The 22,126-nt window shown below is 37.0% G+C and overlaps 1 protein-coding gene across 3 annotated transcripts; it reads right to left on the reverse strand.

Moving 5' to 3' along the window:
• Positions 1 to 617: 617 nt before the first annotated feature.
• On the reverse strand, positions 618 to 17,160 carry cblc (Cbl proto-oncogene C, E3 ubiquitin protein ligase). 3 transcript variants are annotated; one of them, XM_005463929.3, is made up of 14 exons: positions 16,987 to 17,160; positions 15,922 to 16,299; positions 9,078 to 9,224; positions 8,811 to 8,967; positions 8,377 to 8,498; positions 7,887 to 8,024; positions 7,713 to 7,800; positions 7,445 to 7,576; positions 4,781 to 4,966; positions 4,079 to 4,231; positions 3,820 to 3,866; positions 2,675 to 2,749; positions 2,459 to 2,514; positions 618 to 1,926 (listed from the first exon to the last, which is right to left on the reverse strand). In XM_005463929.3, exons 2-14 carry the CDS (start codon positions 16,293 to 16,295, stop codon positions 1,796 to 1,798), a joined length of 1,806 nt encoding a protein of 601 aa, XP_005463986.1. In that variant the 5' UTR covers positions 16,296 to 16,299; positions 16,987 to 17,160; the 3' UTR covers positions 618 to 1,795. The 3 variants fall into 3 exon arrangements, with proteins under 3 accessions (XP_005463986.1, XP_005463985.1, XP_025767506.1); XM_005463928.3 differs by having other exon boundaries at positions 15,922 to 16,302; XM_025911721.1 differs by having other exon boundaries at positions 4,781 to 4,963; positions 15,922 to 16,302; positions 16,987 to 17,159.
• Positions 17,161 to 22,126: the final 4,966 nt, after the last annotated feature.

The following is a 22,126-nucleotide window of genomic DNA, read 5'->3' on the forward strand; positions in this document are numbered from 1 at the left end:
CTGTTAGAAGCTAATTAGCGAACAAACCTGTTATGCTAGTGAACTGCCACTTATGCATAACATCATTTAAACAGAAGCAGAAACTGCTGGTAAGTCATCAAATACACTCATGGCTGAACACCAACACAACTGAGTGAAGTAAAACATTAACTAGCGGTCTTATGAACGCACACACTGTCCGTTGTTCGGATGCCGTCAGTCTCTGAACTGAAGCTGCGGACATGCACACCTATGGTGCATTCAGGGGGCATAGGAGATCCCATACACAAACCTTACCCTTTTGTACGTTGGTGTATGACAATTTTTTGGATGTTAGATAGCTGAAAAATGACATCATCATCTGGCTCCCTCAGTGAGTGAAAGAAAGGATCGGCCCTGTCTGCGATTTACTTTTACACGACACAGCTTAATATTTCCGTTCACTGATGAAATACTTCAATTAGTGCAGACAAACAGCTGAGGCTTATTTTATATATCTGTGTGTGCAGGTATGACTATCAGACTACGACATCACGCTGATGAAACTCTACCACCCCTCGGAGGTGATTGAGGCCGTTGTACCGATCCCACATGCTGGGCAAAAAAACTAATAAATGAAACTTCTTAGTATACACACATTTTTGATTGGTCTGTTCATATTTAATGAAAAAAAAACATCAAATAAAACTTGAAGACAAAAAATGCATCAGTTACAGGTTACTGCATTTACAATCAGTTACAGATGTATATAAAGCTCCTTTCAGAAATGCACTCCTTCAAATTATTCTCACAGCCTTTTAATGTATCACTTCATGTCTGAATAAAAACCCTGGTATCATTTCCTTTCTTTTATTTTGATGGCAATCTTTCTACGTCAGATATAGTAACACTTACATATCACTTTCAATATAGCTCACGTCTGAACTGCCTGCAGTCACACGGACTGTGCATGTTTCTCATGGATCTTTCTGAGTTACTCTTTTCACTAGAGAATGACCTAAACAGCAATGACCCGTATATAACAACATTCTCTCTTATTCTCAGATTAAAACGTTCCTCTGTTATGTACCTTTGCTATTGCCCTTCCAGAGAAAGGGTCTTTCTGTGACTCTGTCTTGGAGGTGCATGATACAGCTTTCTTAGCAATATCTTGCAGCACCTTAACACTCACACATAGTCAAAGACCCTTATTTTGAGTGATGGGGAGAGAGAAATAAATGTTCAAAAAGTCTGGTTAAAGTGCACATGCAGCACGCCTTCTGCATGTAGGTCAAATATCATATCTGAAGAAATTGTGAAAAACTTTTATGTAAAACTGAACGACTGAAATGTTATTTATCTGGTGTTTTCAAAGAGTTACAAGTGCTTTGTCAATATAGAGGCCCTTCTGTACTCTTATAACATTTACAAGAACAAACTCATGTTACAGATTAACGATCGAGGTAGCATTTTTCTATTATTTAATAAAAATCACATTGCCAATTATCAAGCCTCTCCTTAATTTCTGTTTCAGAGTGTCAGTAAATACTTTAACTCCAAAGATCTAATGTGACACTATATTTAGGAATTACTACTGAACCTACCGTGCTGCTAATGGCAGTGCAATTATCAAACAGTAGGAGGCCACAGTGGGCAATTTTTCTTTTAGTCCCAAACACTCCACTCATTTTAAGCATTGCAGCATGCACATGGTAGTTTGCAGCCTTAAGTATTATTTTTTACATTCAACAAAGGCTGATTTCTTGGATGGAATTATGTTAGTCCACAGATATTTCTCTCTGAAAAAAGTCTATTGACTCCACGTGTTGTTTGTCACTCAGGATGACATTGTTCTCTTCATCTCTCCCTGAGCATACTTGTCTTTTCTGAGCACTGGTCTGCTCATCTCCTTTTCCTTATGTCTTCTCTCCATTACAGGGATGTTGGGTCCGAGCCAGGGTGCTCCACCTGCACACAATCAAACAGAGATGTCATGTGAAATGCACAATATTCATAAGAAGTCTAGAGGTTTAAGGTGACTTATGTTATTCATGTAAGTGTATAGAATGTCATCTCCAACTTCTGATAAAATACTAAACAATAACAACTAAACCTAATAAATAAGAGCAAATCCATTTCACAGTTTTCCATTTCACAGTTTTCACCTGTGAAAAACGATCTCGGTGCTACCATTATTATGTTAATGTACTGCAATGCGTCAAAAATGAAACTATATTTAACAGTATGAGTTTAATTTTCTAATTTTCTGTCATGACAAGGTGAACATGTCTGAGATGTAGAATAAAAATCATAAAGAAGAGCAAGTAAAGCTTAATAAGCAAACAACTATATCCTATTCAAGACCTGAAGAGGCCTATTTGTCTCTGCAGTGCAGCTGTGTGTCTTTAATGTGTCAGAAATTTCTTTAGTTCATTTTAAGATGGAAGGTCCTCTGCATGTTTGCTCGCATGTACAGAAGGTTGTAACAACTACGACTTACTGTCGACAGCTTTCTGAGAGGAGGAAGGAAAGTTTGCTTCTCTGAGGTGTTCCACGCTGTTTAACAAACACATAAACATACCAGTAAATTAACTGCTTTACATGAATCCTCCTGTCTTTATGATTGCTAACTGCACTACATGTATACATACAAAATTGGATAAAAAAAATACTTGTTTATTGTTGTGAAACTTAAGTGGAGAGAGGAGTCAATCACCTGTGAGAGAAAGGGCGTGGTCTCAGCTCACCAGCGTATTCCTCTTCACTGCCGCGTAAACCCTCCGTTCGACAACTAAATAAAGACGGAGACGTGTATTTTATCATCTGAGTTGCTTTTTTAAAAATTTTATTTAATAACTTAATGTGTAAATAATGTATTTTCCATCAACCTAAGCTAATGATCCGAGGTAGAAAAACCATCAAGAATCACCTAACAAGCAAAAACAGAAACATTTGGATTTTTAAAAATGACCTCTCTGCTCTAACACATAGTTAGAAAGCATAGAAACATTTTTATTATTTTAATAGGCTCAATATCTGTATCTAGATTAAGTAATTTAAGATTAATATAATTCTTCAGGCTTGCAGGTCGCCTAGCCATTTTTAATCATCTTATGATTCCTCTAATTACAAAGTTGCTAAATACTTTTTGCCAAATAACAATGAAATGATCCATTCTAATACAAAACAAGAAAATAACATTTAAACCTGTGTAGTTTGTCAAATTAGTTCATCAAAGCCATCAGTTGTCACAGAAGCAGCTTTTTACTTCTCTGAAAGAAGACTACCAGGTGACTATAAATAAAGCTAAAACATCATGGAACTTAATTTAGTAGCAGGAAAATGCTCTTTTTAGCATACAAGCACGATCTGACGGGCAAGGTTATTAAAGTAAACTAAAACCAAACTAAGAACTAAAAGTAGCTGTACACTGTAATATTGTAAATATATAAATAAATAAAGTAAAAATAAAGTAGAAATATAAAGCTAATATCTTTAGTTTTAGTATCTCTTAGGTTGGTAAAAACATTATTAAAACTTGTCTGGTGAGGCAATTTGCAAAAAATGATTGGACATGGTTTGTAAGATGACTACTTTCCACTACTTACAAAAAAAAAGTATTTATTGTAATACATATAATGATTTTCCTAAATCTTGATTTTGACATATTCCCTCCATATAATAATAATGACACTAAAGACATAAAGAGACAAAGAAAAACTAAACTAAAACTTAACAATTTATTGTTTTCAAACAATAAAAACTCAACTAAAACTTGACGATCCACTCTGGACACTGATTGAAATTAACCTGAACTAAAAGAAAAATGGAATGAAAATAAAAAACAACAACTCTGCTCACCTGTTTGTCTGTTTTCTATACCTTTGCGTTTCACCGCCACTTTGAGGCTGCAGAAGAGAACAAACATAGTGACTGTACAGGCGTCGGCTATTGCGCATATGCACACGGCAGTTGGTTAATCTTTTCATTACTGTGCATGAATTAACATTTTTTTAAAGTTTAGTCTCTTGGAGAACTGGACAAATGCAACATCTCACATTTTCAAGCTGCCATAACCAAGAAGAATATGCAACTAACCTGAATGCCAGCAAAAACTTACCGAATAAGAGTTGGAGTGTTTGGGCAGTGTCCTAATATCAGACGTCTGAGAGTGGACGGAGGGAGAGGGACAGCGTGGCATTGTATTATTTTTAGGGGGTAAAGGTGGAGCGCTAATGTGAGAGCTGGGAACCTGGAAGTCCAAACTGGAAAACTGGAAAATAAATAAATAAATAAATAAAAATGATAATAAATTAAAAAAAATTCACTCAATAGAGAGAATTTCTTTTAAAGTTGCAGAAATGCGAATGAGGATGCATGGTGCACATAAGGTGCCTGGATTTTACTGTATAACTACTATTTAAACACAGAACTGCAAATGTGTATTTGTAGAGTCAAACGGATGTGAAAGTGGTTTTATGAATCTATACTTGGACAATGTTGCTCTCAAGTAAATACTAATGTGACTACATATAGCATCCTATAACTAGCATTGACATTAAGGTACATTGCAGTCTAATGAGTTTGCAGGTACTTATTTTACTAACCAAAGATTAATGACAAATTTAATTTTGTCCAAACGATGACGTTGAATGATGAAACTACATGAGAAAGTTGACCTGCTAGAGGTGATACATGCAAACAATTATTTTCTCTTAACCCGATCGCAGGCCAGGCTGTTGATGGCAGACCAAAAACTCAATTTGCTAGCACAGCACAGCTAAAATTAAACAACATGGAACACAGAAACGTATTTACACACCTTCCTCAGGGCAGCTATTTCCTTTACCACCTCTTCAATATCCTCATGATCATCTTCGTCGTCGTCATCATCGCCCTCCTCCACCAGCGCCTGATCGCTGACTGGCACGTACGGCTCCAGGAGGATGGACTCTGTTCCTCTGATGTCGCACCGGCAGTATGGGCAGGTTTGGCCAGCTGACTTCTGCTAGATGAATATCAACAACCCATCATGGGCAGAGGAAAAGAGAACGTTCACGTGAATGTGAAGAAACACCCATTCTCTTCAGCAGCTTCATATCTTTTAAATTGTACAGTATGTAGTGGAATATGTTGAACATGTCTTCAAAGACAAAGGCCTCTGGCTGTTCGAAAGATAAAGAAAGTGGAAAATACCACGTTCAACAGACACTGTAGATTGTGGTTTTCCACCTCAAGATAAAAGGGAATCGTTGTAACATTCTGCTTTTGCTTCCGCTGCTATAACACAGAGCCTTTGTGTTTTTCCAGGTTTTGATCTGACCTTGATTTGTTGATATGATTATACAGACTGCTCGCCATCCTATCTATTTTTGTACGCTGGTACGTCTCTAGTTTTAACAGTGATTAATGTTTAGAGGGAACCTCTCTACAAAATAGTTCTTTTCAATAAATTAGTTACGTTAAATCTAACTGACCAGAGTATTTTGTTGTATCACATGATCGTCATTAAAATCACTACTTACAAATTTTTCACAAAATAAATAAGACATAGATTTCACTATAGCTGTGTGTATGACTAGCAGAAACACCTTTAACTTCTCATGAACAGCATGCATCTTGCACACAATGGTACAGAAGGAGCAATGCAAAAATACTCAACAGGAGGTTTTTTCTAGATGTTTATCAGCAGCACATGGCCAAATTATTGGGCCGTACTCCAGATATGACAGAAGGAATGAGTTGGCAACATGAAACAGGACAGAAATGAGAGGATATGTAGGACATTTCCTTGAAGCAGTGATGCTTTTTGCCATCTTGTAGATAACATAATTGTTATGATCAGACCGAGATAAAGAGATGTCTGACTACACAACTTCATATTTAAGTTTCCAAACAACAAATTAATCGAGATCTTATCTATAAATACTTGCAGGGCCGCTGTAAAAGCATTCCCACTACTGAAATATGATGCATGCAGTCTATAAATGGGCTATTTCAAACTCTTGCTGAATTTAACACATGCATTCTGATATTTGGTATGCTGCTGCAATGGTGATTTTGTTTTTGGGTTATGTTCCTTACACTTTAGATGTCTATGTAAAGTAAACTTACTGTTAAAAAGAAAGTTTGCTTAACCTTAATCTCATAAAACTTACAACTTTTCCATTGTAGTGCGGCATCCATGAAGCTTTTTGAATTTTCTTTTCAAGTTACTCTCTTTTTCTCTCTCTCACTCTCTCTCTCTGCCTTTCTCCTTCTCACATTACATGCGCACACTTTTTCTCACAGTGAACGTAACCGATACAGCTTGAGGAGGATGTGAGGCTAAGCTCACACAGGAAGTCCCGAGCCAAATGTCAGGACATGTTGCTCTGCACCTTCAAAAAAAAGAAACAAAATAAAACACCTACTGAATAGGTGGAGGGCCACTGGCTGGGATTCTCTGAGTAAAAGAACTAGCCAAAGACCATGAAGCTATCATTTGACAGCTGCAGCTTTAATTCTGATTGGACATCTTCTTTGTCACTCTGTAACTTGAAAGAGGAAGTAGGAAGTTGGGGAAGCCCCCCTGGAAGAGCACAAACGAAGTGCACACAGGACATGCTGCACACACGATGACTGAATTTTCTTTGGCTGAGAGATTTCTGCCATCTAAAGAGGTCAAATGTAAAGTGCATTGAAAGATCACTATCACATGGTATTCTGTACATTGTCCTCAGATTTTCATGTTTATATTACTGTGAATAGGCTATGAGCTGCTTTATATTATCTCCATTATATTCAATTAAATAATGGTGACATTATAAGAGGATGATTCTTGAGCGTAATGCCTTGGATATCAAGCTATAAAATCTAATATGTGATCTAAAAATAGCTCAACAGAGCACAGGAGTGAACACTGTAGCCCTGGAAAGGTGTAGAATTTGTACAATGGCAGACACATTATGTTACAGGTGCTTTATAAGCATTCGTGCACTGGATATTGCCTTAGCTTGACTATAATGTTTCATGTAAACAAAAAAAGAAAGAAAGAAAGAAACGTGGAAGATAAAGATCACTGCCATGTCGAAGTGTAATACTTGCATATTATGTTTTGGAGATAATATATGAATATTGGGGAAAAAAATAAATCAAGGGAGTTTTCGAGAGTTAAAATAACTTCTTACCAATCTCACATTTTAAGTATTTGCATGAGAAATCTTTTTTTGCACCGACCCCAAACCACATTCAAATAACCCGCATTGTTACAGTACAGCAGGAATGCAACCAACGACCAACCCGTGGCCTAAAAAGACTATATCTAGTTCAGCCAGCCCAGACTGTTTCACCCCAATGAACACACAACAACAGTTACAGTAACTGTCTGTCTCACTTTAACGTCTCTGTATGATCGCGATATATTTGAACATGGGTCTGTGCATTTGAATGGATTTAAATAGGTTACAGATTTGAAACCTTTGAGTCAGTGGATGAGGATTCATACCTGCCAGCCTATGAGGCAGATTTGGCACAGGAGATGGCCACAGGGCTGAATCCGGGTGTCTTTATCTCTCTCTGTGCAGATCTTACATAGCTGGTAGGTGCTGCCCATCTCACAGTAAAGCTCATACTGTTCCTGTTGGGTGGTTGTATTTAGTCAGAGAGACAAGACAACATCTCAGGATATTATCTGTTTTGTCTTGGCAAAGGTTCAAGATGCTGCGGTTAGTGCGCTTTAAATAGATAACGATGTATAAATTGTATCCACTCACTTCTGTAACTTTAATTTTTCCTCTGCTGGCTGGTTCACACAAGCTTTTCAAGTCAGGGTTCACATCCCGGCCATCTGGGTACAGGTAGCTGCAGGCACAGAAAAGCACAGAGCTTAGAGAAAACACATAAACAAAAGAAAAGTGAATCAGAGAAATGCGTATGTTTGTCCTAACCAGCCCTGATTGAAGCCTTGAATCAGAGCTTGGTAGAGAGGTATGTCCTCCGGGATAGTCTGGATGATGGAACCGTTGAATGTCACGTGGCCAATAGCCCACTCGCCCATTTTTGTACAGCTCAGACGAAAGATATAGCTGGGAGGAAAAGGAAAATATGTAGCTCACGCAGAAAATGAAAATAAACAGATTCAGACATTGAGGTTTTTCAGAAATATCAGCGGAAGATTTTACACAATTTTCAAATTAAATTCCTCTCATTCTTAGCTATCATAACAATAAATAATTTGCACTGCATGATACTTGTGGCCATGGCTAATGTTTGTTTGCTTGCAGAAACATTTATTGAATAAACCCCCAGAAAACTAAAGGTCAATATTGCAACAATAAATGAAAACCTTCTCTTATTTATATATATTTAGAATCTTGAGACCTTTTTTCATATTTTCATATTTTTTTTATATTTCCTGAGTGATGCATGAATCCTCACCTCCCAGGTCTGTGCAGGTAGTGTTCCAGACGAGCTATAACCTGGTCATAGGTGAGGAAGGCCATGTAGCCTGGGTGAGTCACGGCCAGCTGGTTCCAGTTCATTAAAAGAGTCCTCCATGGCTAAAAGAGAAGAGCGAAGAGGATTTGAACTTGGATGCAGCATGCCTTAATCTTTTTCAGTGCCTTGTTAGTGACACTGTCCATTCATCTCCTCTAAAAGGGCAACCGATCTGTTTAGTGTTTGGATTTGTTTTCATTGAACTAACACGAGCTTTAGCGGTGCTGTTGTGTTTAGAACTCAGTTTTCTTATTCCATGTATCGTGCAACGCTAACTAGCTACTGGTAACAAACAATTCTCCCACAAACAAAAATGCAAATAGACATATTTCCTACACCATCTGGTTCTCAAAGTAACAACATTTTCACCTTACCTGAAACAGTCGTGTAAAAACATCAAACTCAAACACAGAGATGTGATCGTTGCAGGTTAAGTCAATGGTTGACTTCAGAGCCATAGATTCCATGCCTTCCTCGAATGGATGTATACTTCTCAGCTGTTCTTTAAAGGTATTCCACTGCACTATACACCTGTTAGGACACATGCTTAACATTTGGTAGATGTAAACATACACATAATAGAATAACAACAATAAAAAAACTGCACATAAGACGATGTTAAGAAATGTTTCAATACTCACTTGTCGCCAAATGACTCCCTCCAAAAGTCCTCAGCTGCAGATAACGCCACCCTGTATTTGTCACCCTGAAAACATCCTCCTGGAAAAAAGGCCTTCAGCTCCCACAGCATGTGACTGAACAACAAAGTCAGTTTGGTCAAATTCCTCCTGAGAATGAAAGACGTCACAGACTTTAAGCTCTGGCTGCAGAAACTTGCTCTGAATGGCACTGATATTTGTTTGAATAATCATGCAATACAATCTTCTTCTAGGCAGAAACCCTTGTGTTTGTGAATCTCAAGTATACATAGTGTTCCTATTTAAAATGAGTTTACCGAATGCTTTATGTAATTGCGATAAGTACCAAAAGATATCTTAACTTTTAGCACTAGTGCAAGAATGTAGACACTGTTATATACTACCTTTCTGTTTCAGTTGCTCGAAATACAGACACTTTCCATAGATACAAACACACAAACAGAATCAAACACACTCAACAGGTAGTCCACCTTGCAAACAGGATGCTGCCTGCTGCATGCTTGTCTGTAAATACCACAAAATGTTCCAGTGGCCAGTGTGTCACTTTAGGCCAGTCTCAATAGTCTTCCCAGGCACTTCAAAGGCTTTCTATAAATATGATTGATATTTTTAAAAGTTTTATTTTTTTATGTTACATATATTTATAACTTTTAGTTTAGTTAAAAAAAAAAGAACTCAGTGTCTTTTAGCTAACAGCAACTTGGTGCAACTCTCAAATGGGAGTAAAACTATTAAAACAATAACAACAACAACAACAGCAATAACACCTCCCCACCACACACACACACATGCACATGTTACATTTAAGCATGTGTAATGTGTAGTGTTAACAAGTAAAGATCTGTCCTGCATGTGCTTTATGCAGCACAACTTGTATAAAAATCTTTTAAAAAGCTAGTGCATGTACTACTGCTGAACCTTGAAAACACAGAAGCTACAGACATTTAGATATGCTTTAAATTTTTAACACATGGGCATCTGTAGTTCTCGTGATCTTACAATAAATACAATGAACAAGTAGAGGAGGGCTTTAATCTATGTTTCCATATTTATTATCTATATTGACTGAAAGCACTACTGTCTGCTTCAGTGCTCTGTGCACTAATCCCAATCAATAACTGGAGTATTTAAACTTACTGAGTAAACTTAAAACTGATGCTCCTGATGGTGTATTTGTATAGACAAGAATGCCTGGTGAATTCATAAACAATTTCGCAACACAAAGTGTTTCCTCTTTTCTAACAGTTTTATGATGCAACTCTGGAGGCAATCATAACTGTTGAAATATTTAAAATTCTTTAGAAATTTGCTATTGTGGAAAGTGGTTATAGACTTTCCACCTCAATGAGAAAAAGAAAACCCTCTATGGTGTTATATAGAGTACTCTAGAGTAATAGTAGAGGAGGAGGCGGGAGGAAATGTGTAAGCCACATCTCTCACTCTGGCAGGGCCTTTGTACTTAAAAATATCATTCAAAAGACAGAAACACTGCACTGAAATTAACCATAAACACACTGGCTAAAATTAGGGGAAGCGTTTTAATTGCTTTTACTATGAGATATGATAATTTGCATTATAGTAATTTGGTGTTATTTGTAGCTGAACATTGTTGGCATGTTCCTCACCAGCTTGAGCTTGACCTCAAACAGTTTGATGTGAAGTTCATTGTTACTGTTGCTTTCTTGCTTTCTTTCTTTCTTTCTGTTTTTACATCACGCAGCAAAACAGAATTACTTCAAGTGATCTCTGGGTCAACAACCACATTTGAACTCTGCCAACACTAAACAAGATGTGCAGTGGTGCAAGATTTCAGATTTACTTGACAGGTATGTAAGTGAAAGAGAATATACTACAGGTATATTTCTCAAATTTGAAACAATTCCACATGTTAACACTGAGAATCATAATCATATAGCTATTATCAGTGTTTCTTTTTGTCAAAGAATACAGATTCATGTTTAAAACGATTTGCAACATCCAAAGTACGTGGATACCACTAGTTGTTTTATAACCAAATTCTGCCATAATTCAGAGGAAGACTACTATAAATCTACTCCACTTCAGAAATTTGATAGTTGTATGTAGTTTTACAAAACACTATGTGAGGCCCTTTTCTCAGTCAAAATGACAGTACACAAATATTTTAAAAAATAGATAAATAAATGACAGACGTAAAGACATCATACGTAAGTAGCTAGAAGCTCCTTAGATATAACGTGGCTTGATGCGTAAGGAGCTGATAATACTTATAATCGACTATTTCAATAACATTGTCAGTGCAGCGTGGTATTGCTAATTTGACTTGTCTGAATGCTTGCTGCATGACTGGTGAAATAAGAATAATGCTTCCTTAAACATGTTTAAAAAACGTATAATGTGCAACAGGTTAATACAGAATTGTGAATTACTTCTGTATTAACGTGTTGCACAGGTTAATACAGAAGTTGTTATAATGCTTGCAGCTGTATGCGTGCTTCTTAAATTTCTCTCAGATGCCGTCAAAGCTATCAGCGTTTCGCTTATGATAATCTTCCAACCGCTAAAACTTCCACTGTTTGTTTCTGTCGTCTCAAATAATAATTAGATCTCACTTCTGTTTTTAATTTTTACCAGGCAGAACTTTCATGTAAAGAGCTGCTATTTCAGCTTCCAGCAGTCAAATATTTTAGAAGCAGGTTGAAAATGTGCTTATTTGTATGAGTATAAAAAGCTGTAGAGTACAACCCCAAAAAAGATGAGAATATAAAAGAGACTTGTTCTGATGTCTAAACCACAATATGTATAACACTTTGTGAACTTGCCACATGACTGACCATGCAGGATTTGTGGTATGAGGGCCATCTGTTGTACATGCATGAGATTCTTGAAGATGACGCCATAAAACTTTAAATATGGGTTATGTGATTTTCATATTCTACGGAAAGATTATCTTTGAAAACAGCTGTTGGCAGTGAAATTTTAGCAGAAATGTACATTGTGCAGCATGCAGTGGACTCTATAGAGTAGAAGTTACAGCCAGTGCCTCAACGGAACTAGCAATGAAAAGAAAGAAGGGATAAGAATGATAGTTAAACTGTAATTATGATTTTGATATTATTATTGTTAAAGATTTTGTACATTAACTTTGTCTTTTAGTATAAATAAAGATTTTTTTCATTGTATAATATAGCGTGCTACTTCAGTTAATAGATCAGTGTCACTTTAAGCAGTTTTGTGGTGTGAACTTTATGGTCACCTGGAGCCTTTCTGTGTCTATTTTTACTATGCGCCCCAGTTACTCTGCACAGATTAAAGGCTTACATGCAAGCTTAACTAATGATGCTGAGTTGGTTGCAGGAGTGGGGGGGCTGCTCTTTATATTAGCCCTGTGATGGACTAGTGACTTGTCCAGGACCTGATGCGCCTTTTTTCCAATGACATTTGGGACAGGCTGGAGCTACAACCCTGAGCTGGAAAAGCATTTAAAAAAAATTATTTATGGATAATTATCTAAATTCCAGAAGTGTGCATACAGAAATAATCATATTGCAAACTGGAATTCATACTGCACAGAAAAATAGATTGTGCAGGAAAACTGGTTTCAAAGACTAGAAACTCTCTGACGTGCTGTTTGTTGAGCTCTACCTGCTGTCTTTTGTCCCAGTGAAAATCTTTGTCTAGGTACAAGTGTTTTGTCTACATGTATTTCCAATAAATGTAACAGACAGTTGGATAATTATTAGGTACATTTGATTCAATAACAAAATGAAAATAGTTGTTAAAAAATACAAAAAAGTAATTAACAGTCATATCAAAATGGTTCACCATCCCTATATAAACTTTCCCGTACATACTCTCTGTACTCACGCTCTGCTGCTTTGTGGTTTTTTTCACCAAACAGGAATATTTTAAATGTGGCAGGACAGGAGAGAATTTTTAGTGCAAAACCATAAAGGGTAGGATTGCTCACAAAAGTTTGTCTCTACTTGGAGAAAACTCCACTTATTTCGGAGTTGCCGCACAAATTTTGAGCGCTGCTTTTCAACAGCGAACCAGCCAGCGCCTTGGAGTAAAGCTAAAACACTAAAATGTAATATCAAAGCGCATGAAGTTTAATGCAACAACAGTCAGTCACAACAAAAAAAGGTATATTCTTACCATCAGCTTGTCACCAGCTAACTGATAAGAGATTGGACTGTAATTTAGTTGGTGCTCACCGAGAACACTGCAAATCAGGTTTTCTTTAATCAGCATTCACGCTAGCTAATATATTTGGCAGGCTGCTAATCTTGTGACAGCAACATAGCTGTTTGCTCGCTCAGTTCTGACCTGACACCAGTTGCAGGTTAGTATATTCATAGCCATAGGCCGAAATAAAAATCATGTTAAAGGTTAGACAGTCTCTCTCTCATGCTGCTCAAATTCAAAGGATGTTGTTGTTGTTTTTTCTAGTTTCCCCATATTAGCATCACAAAAGTGCAAGGTTGGCTCTTTTCCCCCTTAATTATTAGTATTCCTAACAGGTGCAGGAAAATGCAGCCAACACTCCACATAAAAGTAAGTCTGTTAAGCTGTTCCAGAATATCCACTTGAACAAAACAGCAGACAGAAAGTTACAGTACAGTCTTATTTGATTTTGCCTCAGCTTCTATAGATGGTTTAAAATAGTTTTTTCTTCATTAAATTTGTTCGATAAGCTGAAACCTCTATCATTGCTGTCAAGTAAGAATGACTTTTAAATCAGGTAATTACATTGGGCTTTATTTTATTTGAACTTTTTTTTCTTTCTACAAACCATTGGTCACGATTACTGGAAGAAGAATTGGTGGACGTTTTGCTTTTTTCTTCCAAAGTCTATTTAATTTTCCTGTAGAATTTGAGTTTAGAGAAACAATAGGTCTTATGGTTTCTGTTATTCAGACATGGGTTACCAAAATTCATTGCCGCAAAATTGACTAGCCACAACACCTACATTAGATACTCTACACAAGATTTAACACCAGATCAAATGGCATAAATTGAGATTAGCGTCTTCGTATTTTACAGTTCCTTTGTTATATCAGAAAAAAAGTTGGTTTGAGAACATGATCGCAATAATAATATAAGATCACTCATTTTGTTTTTTATTATTTTCTGTCCAGTTTCGTTTGGTAGCATCTGGTTAAAAACATATTGTATTTGCTCCGATTAGGAAAGCTCGGGTATTTGCGTTATTTGGATCGGCACGGCCGATTTCATTTGTGGCAGCCAAAGAAATGGAGTCTGAAAATTCAAATCTAAGATCTTACAGTGACTTACAAGAAAAATTGGTATGAAGCGGGGATACCAAACTCATGGTCAGTGGCCACATACAGACTGATTCAATCTCACTTTGGCCAGAGCAAGTCGACTGTTGCACAATGTCTGATTAAATAAGATCTCAGACCTTTTGCCTTTTTTTAGTCTTAAAGAAGTAGAGGTACCTCAACCTCAAGGTCATTTATGACTCCATTATATTTCATACAGGAATATGCCTCAAAAATTTCTTGTTTCCTAATCTGATAGCTTTAAAATGTTTTTAGATATTAAATAATTATATTTTTCAACAATTTTACGCAAAGACAAGTTAACCCAATTCATCTCCATCAACTGAATGGCTTTCATCATCACTTTTGGTATTAAATATCTGTAAAGTAAATCTTGATATTCCAGGTTTGGTAGCCATGGTTTACTGCAAAACATTTCAAAGCAGTGATTAGAAGTGGTAAATTAAAATAACATCTAAGTCTATAGTGATAAAAAGCATGCATATATTTAAATTACATTTACATTACTATCCATTGTCCCTGCCACACTAACAGACTGGTTCCTATGAGAAACTGAAAAATTTCAAACACAGTGGACAAATTCATGGATGGGAAGCATTTTGATCATTAAAAACATCACATAGGTACATATGTATGTCACATATGTATGACACGTATGTATGACACATATGTCTGGCATCATAAATGACCGCTACTTAATGCTACTTAATGCTACTAATTAAATAATAAAACAAATGTTTGAGCTGTATTATGAAAAATAAATGCTGTTGGTCCGTTTTTCCATATTCAGTCAGTCTGCCGTCATTACAGTTAGAAATGAACAAACACGGCACCTTAGCGTAACCATCCCTATAATCGAAGCGTCATGGCAGGCCGTGCTTTTGAGAAGTCTGACAATGATTCAGACCTCGTTCGGACAAAGGCCAACATTTCAGACAATCACTTTCATGACATGATCAATTCTTAACAACATAAACAACGCTTCTTGGTGCAAAATTCGGTTGAAAACTGATTCCCTACTTCCGTACATATGCTGCTGTTAAGGAAATTTGACCCGTGGGACTTCTGGAAATAAGACTGACAATAAAACTTAATTTGGCAGATTAAATTTACGTTTAATTTGGCAGATTGACCCGTTAATCTGTATGCTGTCCAAAAAAAAAAAAAAAAAAAGTATTATTTGTGATGTCTTCACATGCGTTGTCTGAACAAGCCCAAAGCCAAAATACTGAAAAAAGGTCATGCTTTCACATATAAGAAGCTGAAACTAGGATGAGCTTGTATTTTTGGTTAAACTGATGGAAAACATAAATGTAATCTAAACAAATGCTAATTTTACAAATGTCACAATATTCTGTTATAGTAAAAATGTAATAATGAGTAAATGATGCAGTTTTCTTTTTTTTCTTTCTTTAAAAAAAGTTGTTTGTTCTGTAAACAATTACTGTATTGTTTTGAAACATTTTGGTGTTTCAGGACCAAACTTTCCCTCTTACACGTGTTCGTTTGTGTATGTAGATGCCAGACAGGGGCCCTCTCACCTGTAAGTTGAAGTCTCTTCATATATCTTCCTCCGTCCTTCTTTAAACAGAAGCACAGCCCGCTCTGTCTTATCAAAGAGGTTTTTGATATGGATCCTCAGGTACTCTGCCTCGTCTCCGTGTGGCACCTGTTCACCTGCTGCCCTGAAGTCTTGGAAAGGCTCCCAGACCTGGATGAGCAGCGCTGAGGTCTCTGACACCAGCTGTGGTAGGTATGGTGGACTATTCCTCAGTCCTAGCCGAGGTGTACTACACAGCTGTTGGAGTTTATCCAGTCTTCTGAGTGTCTTGTCCACAAGCCGAAGATCACCACGAGTCGGGGGCCCGGAGCTCAAATTAGGGCTCCTGGACGCGCCCAAATCTGCTGCCGCCATTGTTCTGCTAATGTGAGGTTTCAGGTGAAGTCAACCAAAAACTCAGTCTGTGAGTGTGTGGGGGTGTGTGCTAATAAATATCTACAGTTCTGCTGTGTCAGGAGATGTGTAATCGCAATTTTTGAATGTGTGTGAATATTCATAAGCAATATACAGGAGCAGCTAGTGGGTGGTTCAAGTTTTTGAGCGTTCACTCTGATATTTGTCTTTAGAACGATATTTGCGTGCCATCGTGTTAATCTCAGAAGCACGCATCTTGTCCTCCTTAAACTGCATCCATTGTTGAGCCATAACATTCCAGTAGCATTACATTATCCAGCAATAGACAATAGGAGTAGTTACAATTACGTTTCATTTAAAAAGGAAAAGAAAAGTGTGCACTTCCAGCCAATACAGCCACTTTTACCGATTTCTCGCTCACTCCTGTGTTCGTCTTTCAGAAATACAAAAATACAAGTGCTACAAAACAAATTCTACATTTTAAGTTTAACTTAATACGGACTTTACAACACTAAAGGCCAAGAAAAGCACTAAAAATAAAACACAAAGAGGCACTGAGGCTAACACCAAGCCCTCAAAACATTTGAAACTTCTACCATCATGGTCCCTTCTCTTCTCCTCTCTCTCTCTCACTCTCTCTCTACACCCCTACACATTTATAGCATATTTTAAGCACTGTACTCTTGCTTACCAACATCTCAGCAGCAAAGCAGTCCTAGAGCTAGTGCATCTACTGTCAGCGCAGCGGAAACATGTTTTCTGTCATGGCCTGAAACATTACTGTTTCTCCTTTGTCTTGCTTGATGTCACTCTGCCCCTCGTCTTGATTGTCTTGCTGCAACCAGGAAACCAAATAGGTTTGTTTCTTTGGTCTATTGCTCAGGCAGACAAGCGGAGGGAGAGAGAGAGAGAGAGAAACAGAGGGAGGGAGAGAGGTGGGTGGCAGGGAGGGAGGAAGACAGAGAGGTGTGGACTCAAAACTAAACCTTTACTAAGAATGAAAGCAGAGTGCAGCTAAACAATAGTCACAATCCAGACAGGTAGACAAGTAACTAATGAGCTGGACGCCTGTGAAATGAATACAAAGGTCAAAGAACCGTCATCTTCACCTCACTGTTTTCTCTGTATAACTTTCAAATTAAATTAATTTACTCTGCAATTAGATTTTCATGTAATATTGCTGTCTGGGATGAAATTGTAAAAAATACTACTGCCCCCAAACTATTGTATCGATTGACATAACATAGATTAAGTTTATCATTTATTTTGGACATCAACTGACTTTTCCTCTAGCACCACCGTGAGGCAGGTGTTTGCTAGTTTTAAGATGATGCTTTAACCTTTGTCACGTATGAACAGGGTGACTTCACGCAGAATTTTAAGTTGTTCTTCAGGGCTATAGAATTTTTATGACAATGGCAATTTTATTTATATAGCACATTTCATTACATGTAAACTTCATAATCTTAACACAGGAAAAAGTTTTGCCTTAAGGCTGTGAAAAGAGCAAAATGGGACAAAACCAAACAAAATAAAACAAAACAAAACAGCAACACTTATTAAGTGTAGTCGTGTGTAAATAAAATGGTTTTGAGCCTGCATGTACTCACAGATGTAATTGATCTCAAGTCAGCAGGCACCTTGTTCCAGCGAACAGGATGACAGTAACTAAAATCACCCTCAGCAGACTGAAATCTGATTCTGAGAACAGCTAAAAGATCTGTACCTGATGACCTGAGAGGTCTGACTGGTTTATAGTGAGCGAGTCAGATGAACAACCTGAATTCCAGAAAAGTTATGATGTTCTTTAAATTTGAACAAAATGAAAACTAAAAGACTTTCATGCAAAGGTCTTTGAGCCAATATTCCATTCACAACATAGATAACATCATAAATGTTTAAAGTGAAAAATTGTGCAAGTTCATGCAGAAAATGATCTAATTTAAAATTTGATGCTTTCTACAGGTCTCTAAATAGTTGGGACAGGGGCATGTTTACAATAGTATAGCATCTCTTGTGCTTTTCAAAACAGTTTGAAGACTTCTGTGCATTGAGGTTGTACGTTTCTGGAGTTTTGGTGTCAGAATTTAGTCCCATTCTTTTTTCTTTAAAAAAAAAAAGTCCTATTGTTGCCTGATATAGGTTTTCAGCTGCTGAAGAGTTTGTGGTCACATTTGATGTTTTTTTTATTTAATCATGCAGCAAATATTCTCAAGGTGAAAGATCTGGACCGCAGTCCAATTCAGCACTCAGGCTCTTCTCCGGAGCATGGCTGCAGTATGTTGTAATAGCTGCAGTATGTGGTTTTGCATTGCCCTGCTCAAATACACAAGGCCTTCCTTGTGACATCATCTTTAGGGGAGCATGTGTTCCTCTCAAACCTTTATATAACTTTTAGGATTCACAGTTCCTTAAAAAACATGCAAGCTGCCCATACTGTGTACACTTACACTGCATCCCCATACCATCAAAGAACATGCTGGAAGGTCTCCCTCTTCTTTAGCCTGGAGGCCGCGGCGTCTGTGATTAACAACAAGAATATAAAATTTGGACTCATATGACCATGGAACAATTTCCGACTTTTAAAATGAGACTTGGCCCACAGGACACAACGGCGCTTCTGGACTATGTTCAACTATAGCTTCTGTTTCATTTGAGAGAGCTTTAGTTGGCATCTGCAGATGGCACAGCAGCTTGTGTTTGCCAGCAGTGGTTTCTGGAAGCATTCCTGGGCCTATTTATTAATTTCAGCAACACAATCATACCTAAGATTGACCCCACGCAATATGTATTTGGCCTTGTCCCTTATGCAAAGAGACACCTCCAGCTTCTCTGAATCTTTTGATGATGTTATGCACTGCACTGTAGATCATGAGAGTTGCAAAGCCTTTGCAATTTGATGTTGGGAAACACTGTTTTTGAAATATTCCATTATCTTTTTATGTATTACTTCACAGTTTTGACAGCATTTCCCAATCTTTACTTCTGAAAGACTCTCCCTCTCTAAGATGTCCCTTTTATAGCTAATCATGTAACAGATCACTTAGCTTAATTACTTCCTAGATTAATTCCTGGATGTTCTCCCTTTTTGACATTTCCCACTTTTTCAGCTGTTTGTTGCCCTGTGCCAGCATTCTTTTGACTTGTAGAGACATCAAATTTGAAAAGAGCACATTTAGTGGATGAACAATTTCCCAGTTTGAACATTTGTTCTGTTTTCTATGTTCTATTGTGCATAAAATATTGTCTTTTAGTTTTCATTTTGTTCAAATTTAAAGAATGTCACAACTTTTCTGGAATTTGGATTGTATTTGGGGGGCAAGCCATTGAGAGCTTTGTGAACTAATATAAGAATTTTAAAGGTAATTATATGTAGCAGTGGGAGCCAATGAAGTGTCTTCAATTCTGAGGCAATGTTATCACATTTTCGTGTATCTGTGAGGATTCTGCCTACTTAATTTTAATGTTTGTCCTTTTTTTTAAAAAAAGATCATCTAATATCATCACAACTCAAAATACCTCCTCAGTATTTAGTAAAACTCAACATATACACTGTTTAAGAAAATATTATACCATTTTTAAAAAGCAAAATTTGCTGTTTTTGTCAGTTTCTGTGGTATTTCTCTCATACTTTGCTATCCACCTAACCACTTCATAGCAAAGAGCACTGATCTGCTAATGGCTTTTCAGGAGACTGATAGCACAAATAATAACAATGTCAAATATACGATGTTCACAAACTGCTAAGGTTAAAATAAAACAAACTAAACATTAGCCTGGAAGACCTCCAAATTTTTCATTTGGATTCATCTCTCCTTAAAATCTGTTGCTACTAATTTTTAGTCCAGTTCATGTGCAGTTTGTTATACCTCAGCCTTTTCTCCCGTTTCCCTTCATTAAGAATAAGATCTCGACAGTCACCTTTCCACTGAGAGCATTTCTGATGAGGCTTCAGTGAACAGTACTGAAAGGCCCGATGCATCTTCTAGGCCCTGTCTCAGATCCTTGTTGGATTTCTTCCTTTTTCTTAAGGACACGACTTTCATCTACTGTATATATTTTTTCTAGGCCTGACAGTTCAATCAATATATAAAAGGTGAAAATAGTCAGGTATGAAGACTGAACTGAAAGTGAGTGAAAAGGCAGCCCAAGAAAAACTTTAAAAGATCAACTACAGATCAAGTCCTTTTAAAAATAATTACGACAAAGTCTGGTTCCTTGGAAGGAAAATAAATGAAGCAATGAGAGGTGGCTTGAGACTTTTGCACAGTACTGTAAACTGTATTGGGACTCAATCCAGAATGGCCAAGAGCAGATACAAATCCCCAAGTGTGAAATATATATGAAAAAAATTTCACTTTACATTTGTGGACATATTTTCATTCTTGCTCTTTTTTGATACTGAGTTAGTGTCTTGTTGAAATTACATTTCAAATAGGTATTACATATACATATAACATATGTTGCTTTTTTTCTTTCATATTTTGGCCAAATATTGCCATTTTAACAAATAACCTGTTTGCTAAAAATGCAATGAAATAATATTTTTTACAGTAAAAGGAAACATTTATTTTTTGTTAGTGTTAGCACATTTTTTCCATCATGTCTATACATACATCTAATCATGCATCGTCTAAATGAAGCCTGGCTTGTTGTATCCGCAAGGGGGAGACACTAACTCAGCCTATCAGACTAAGCACATCCAGTTTTCAGCTGCCAGTGCAGTCTTTTCATTTTATTTTTAGTTTTACTTTACTTACATTACTTTTCACTTAAATTCCAGTTGAATTTGCATTAAGTGAAGAACATACATACCACATTTCAAAAATACTTTGGTCTTTTGACTCACTAAAAGTCATTGGCACATTTTCTGTAGCTGTAAATGCTGCAGTAGGTTAGCGCTCCTCCATCTGCTAATAATGACAGCTATCAAACCCACTAATCAGGAGAACACATCAGAAGTTTGTTTAGGCCCAAATTATTTATTTAAGTTTTTGCAGGATTCAATTCATGTCTGCATTTTTTTTTAAAAGATTCAAGATGCACCTGTGCTCTCAGAGCACAAGGGGGCCCCATTTCAGTGTTTTGCAGCTTGTGTCCATATTTTACTTTCTATCATCTATGATTATTACTTCAACTGAAGCCTGAATTAAGTCCCTAAAATGTTAAATGAGTGTGAGAAGATGTTCTGTTGACATATATTCGCATCTTCTTAAATGTCACCAAACTTCAGTAAGTGTCTTTCATCCTGCTGTAATCGATATGAAGTGCGTGTTCAGGATCAGGCCGGTGTAAAAGAAGTAAGCATGTAATTTTCATAAAGGCTGACACTTAAATCCAGACCATAATGCTTGAATAACCCAACAGCTGCAGATCTTGTTTGTATAGTGTCAGGGCTTTTTAGGGACTTTAGACACTATACTTAACTTTCCGTTGCCCACTCCACACTTCAGTGGAAAGAGGAAAGTCCCAAATTGACCAAGGTAATCTGAACATGGTAGAGGGTGGGGTGGGATGAGATTAAAGATAAGAAGACGAGATGTGATTTTTGCATGTGTTTGCATTTTCAGGATTGCATACAGAATTTGATATCAGGAAAGGTGGGTACCTGTAAGCGTAGCAGTAACATGAATCAACTGATGAGTCAATCTTCCTTTATCCCTAATCCCGTTGGGGATTGCTTGAATTCAGCTCTGATCTGCAGCCTGGTGATATCACCAACTCCAGGCAAGGGAAAAACTAATCAAATATTTGAGACAAATGCTGACAATGTCAAATTAAGCCTTGTTTGAACTAAGGCAGCATTGTGGTGAAGGCGTTAGCACTCAACT

The sequence above is a fragment of the Oreochromis niloticus genome, linkage group LG11 (genome assembly GCF_001858045.2).
Source record: "Oreochromis niloticus isolate F11D_XX linkage group LG11, O_niloticus_UMD_NMBU, whole genome shotgun sequence".
Lineage (NCBI taxonomy): Eukaryota > Metazoa > Chordata > Actinopteri > Cichliformes > Cichlidae > Oreochromis > Oreochromis niloticus.

Excerpts from the sequence above, each read along its gene's own strand:
- cblc (XM_005463929.3), bottom strand. The coding sequence starts at position 16,295 with ATGGCGGCAGCAGATTTGGGCGCGTCCAGGAGCCCTAATTTGAGCTCC. Across the intron at positions 8,499-8,810 it reads TTTTTACACGACTGTTTCAG|CCATGGAGGACTCTTTTAAT; the intron begins GTAAGGTGAAAA and ends CTTCTCTTTTAG. Across the intron at positions 2,750-3,819 it reads TATAGAAAACAGACAAACAG|TTGTCGAACGGAGGGTTTAC; the intron begins GTGAGCAGAGTT and ends GTCTTTATTTAG.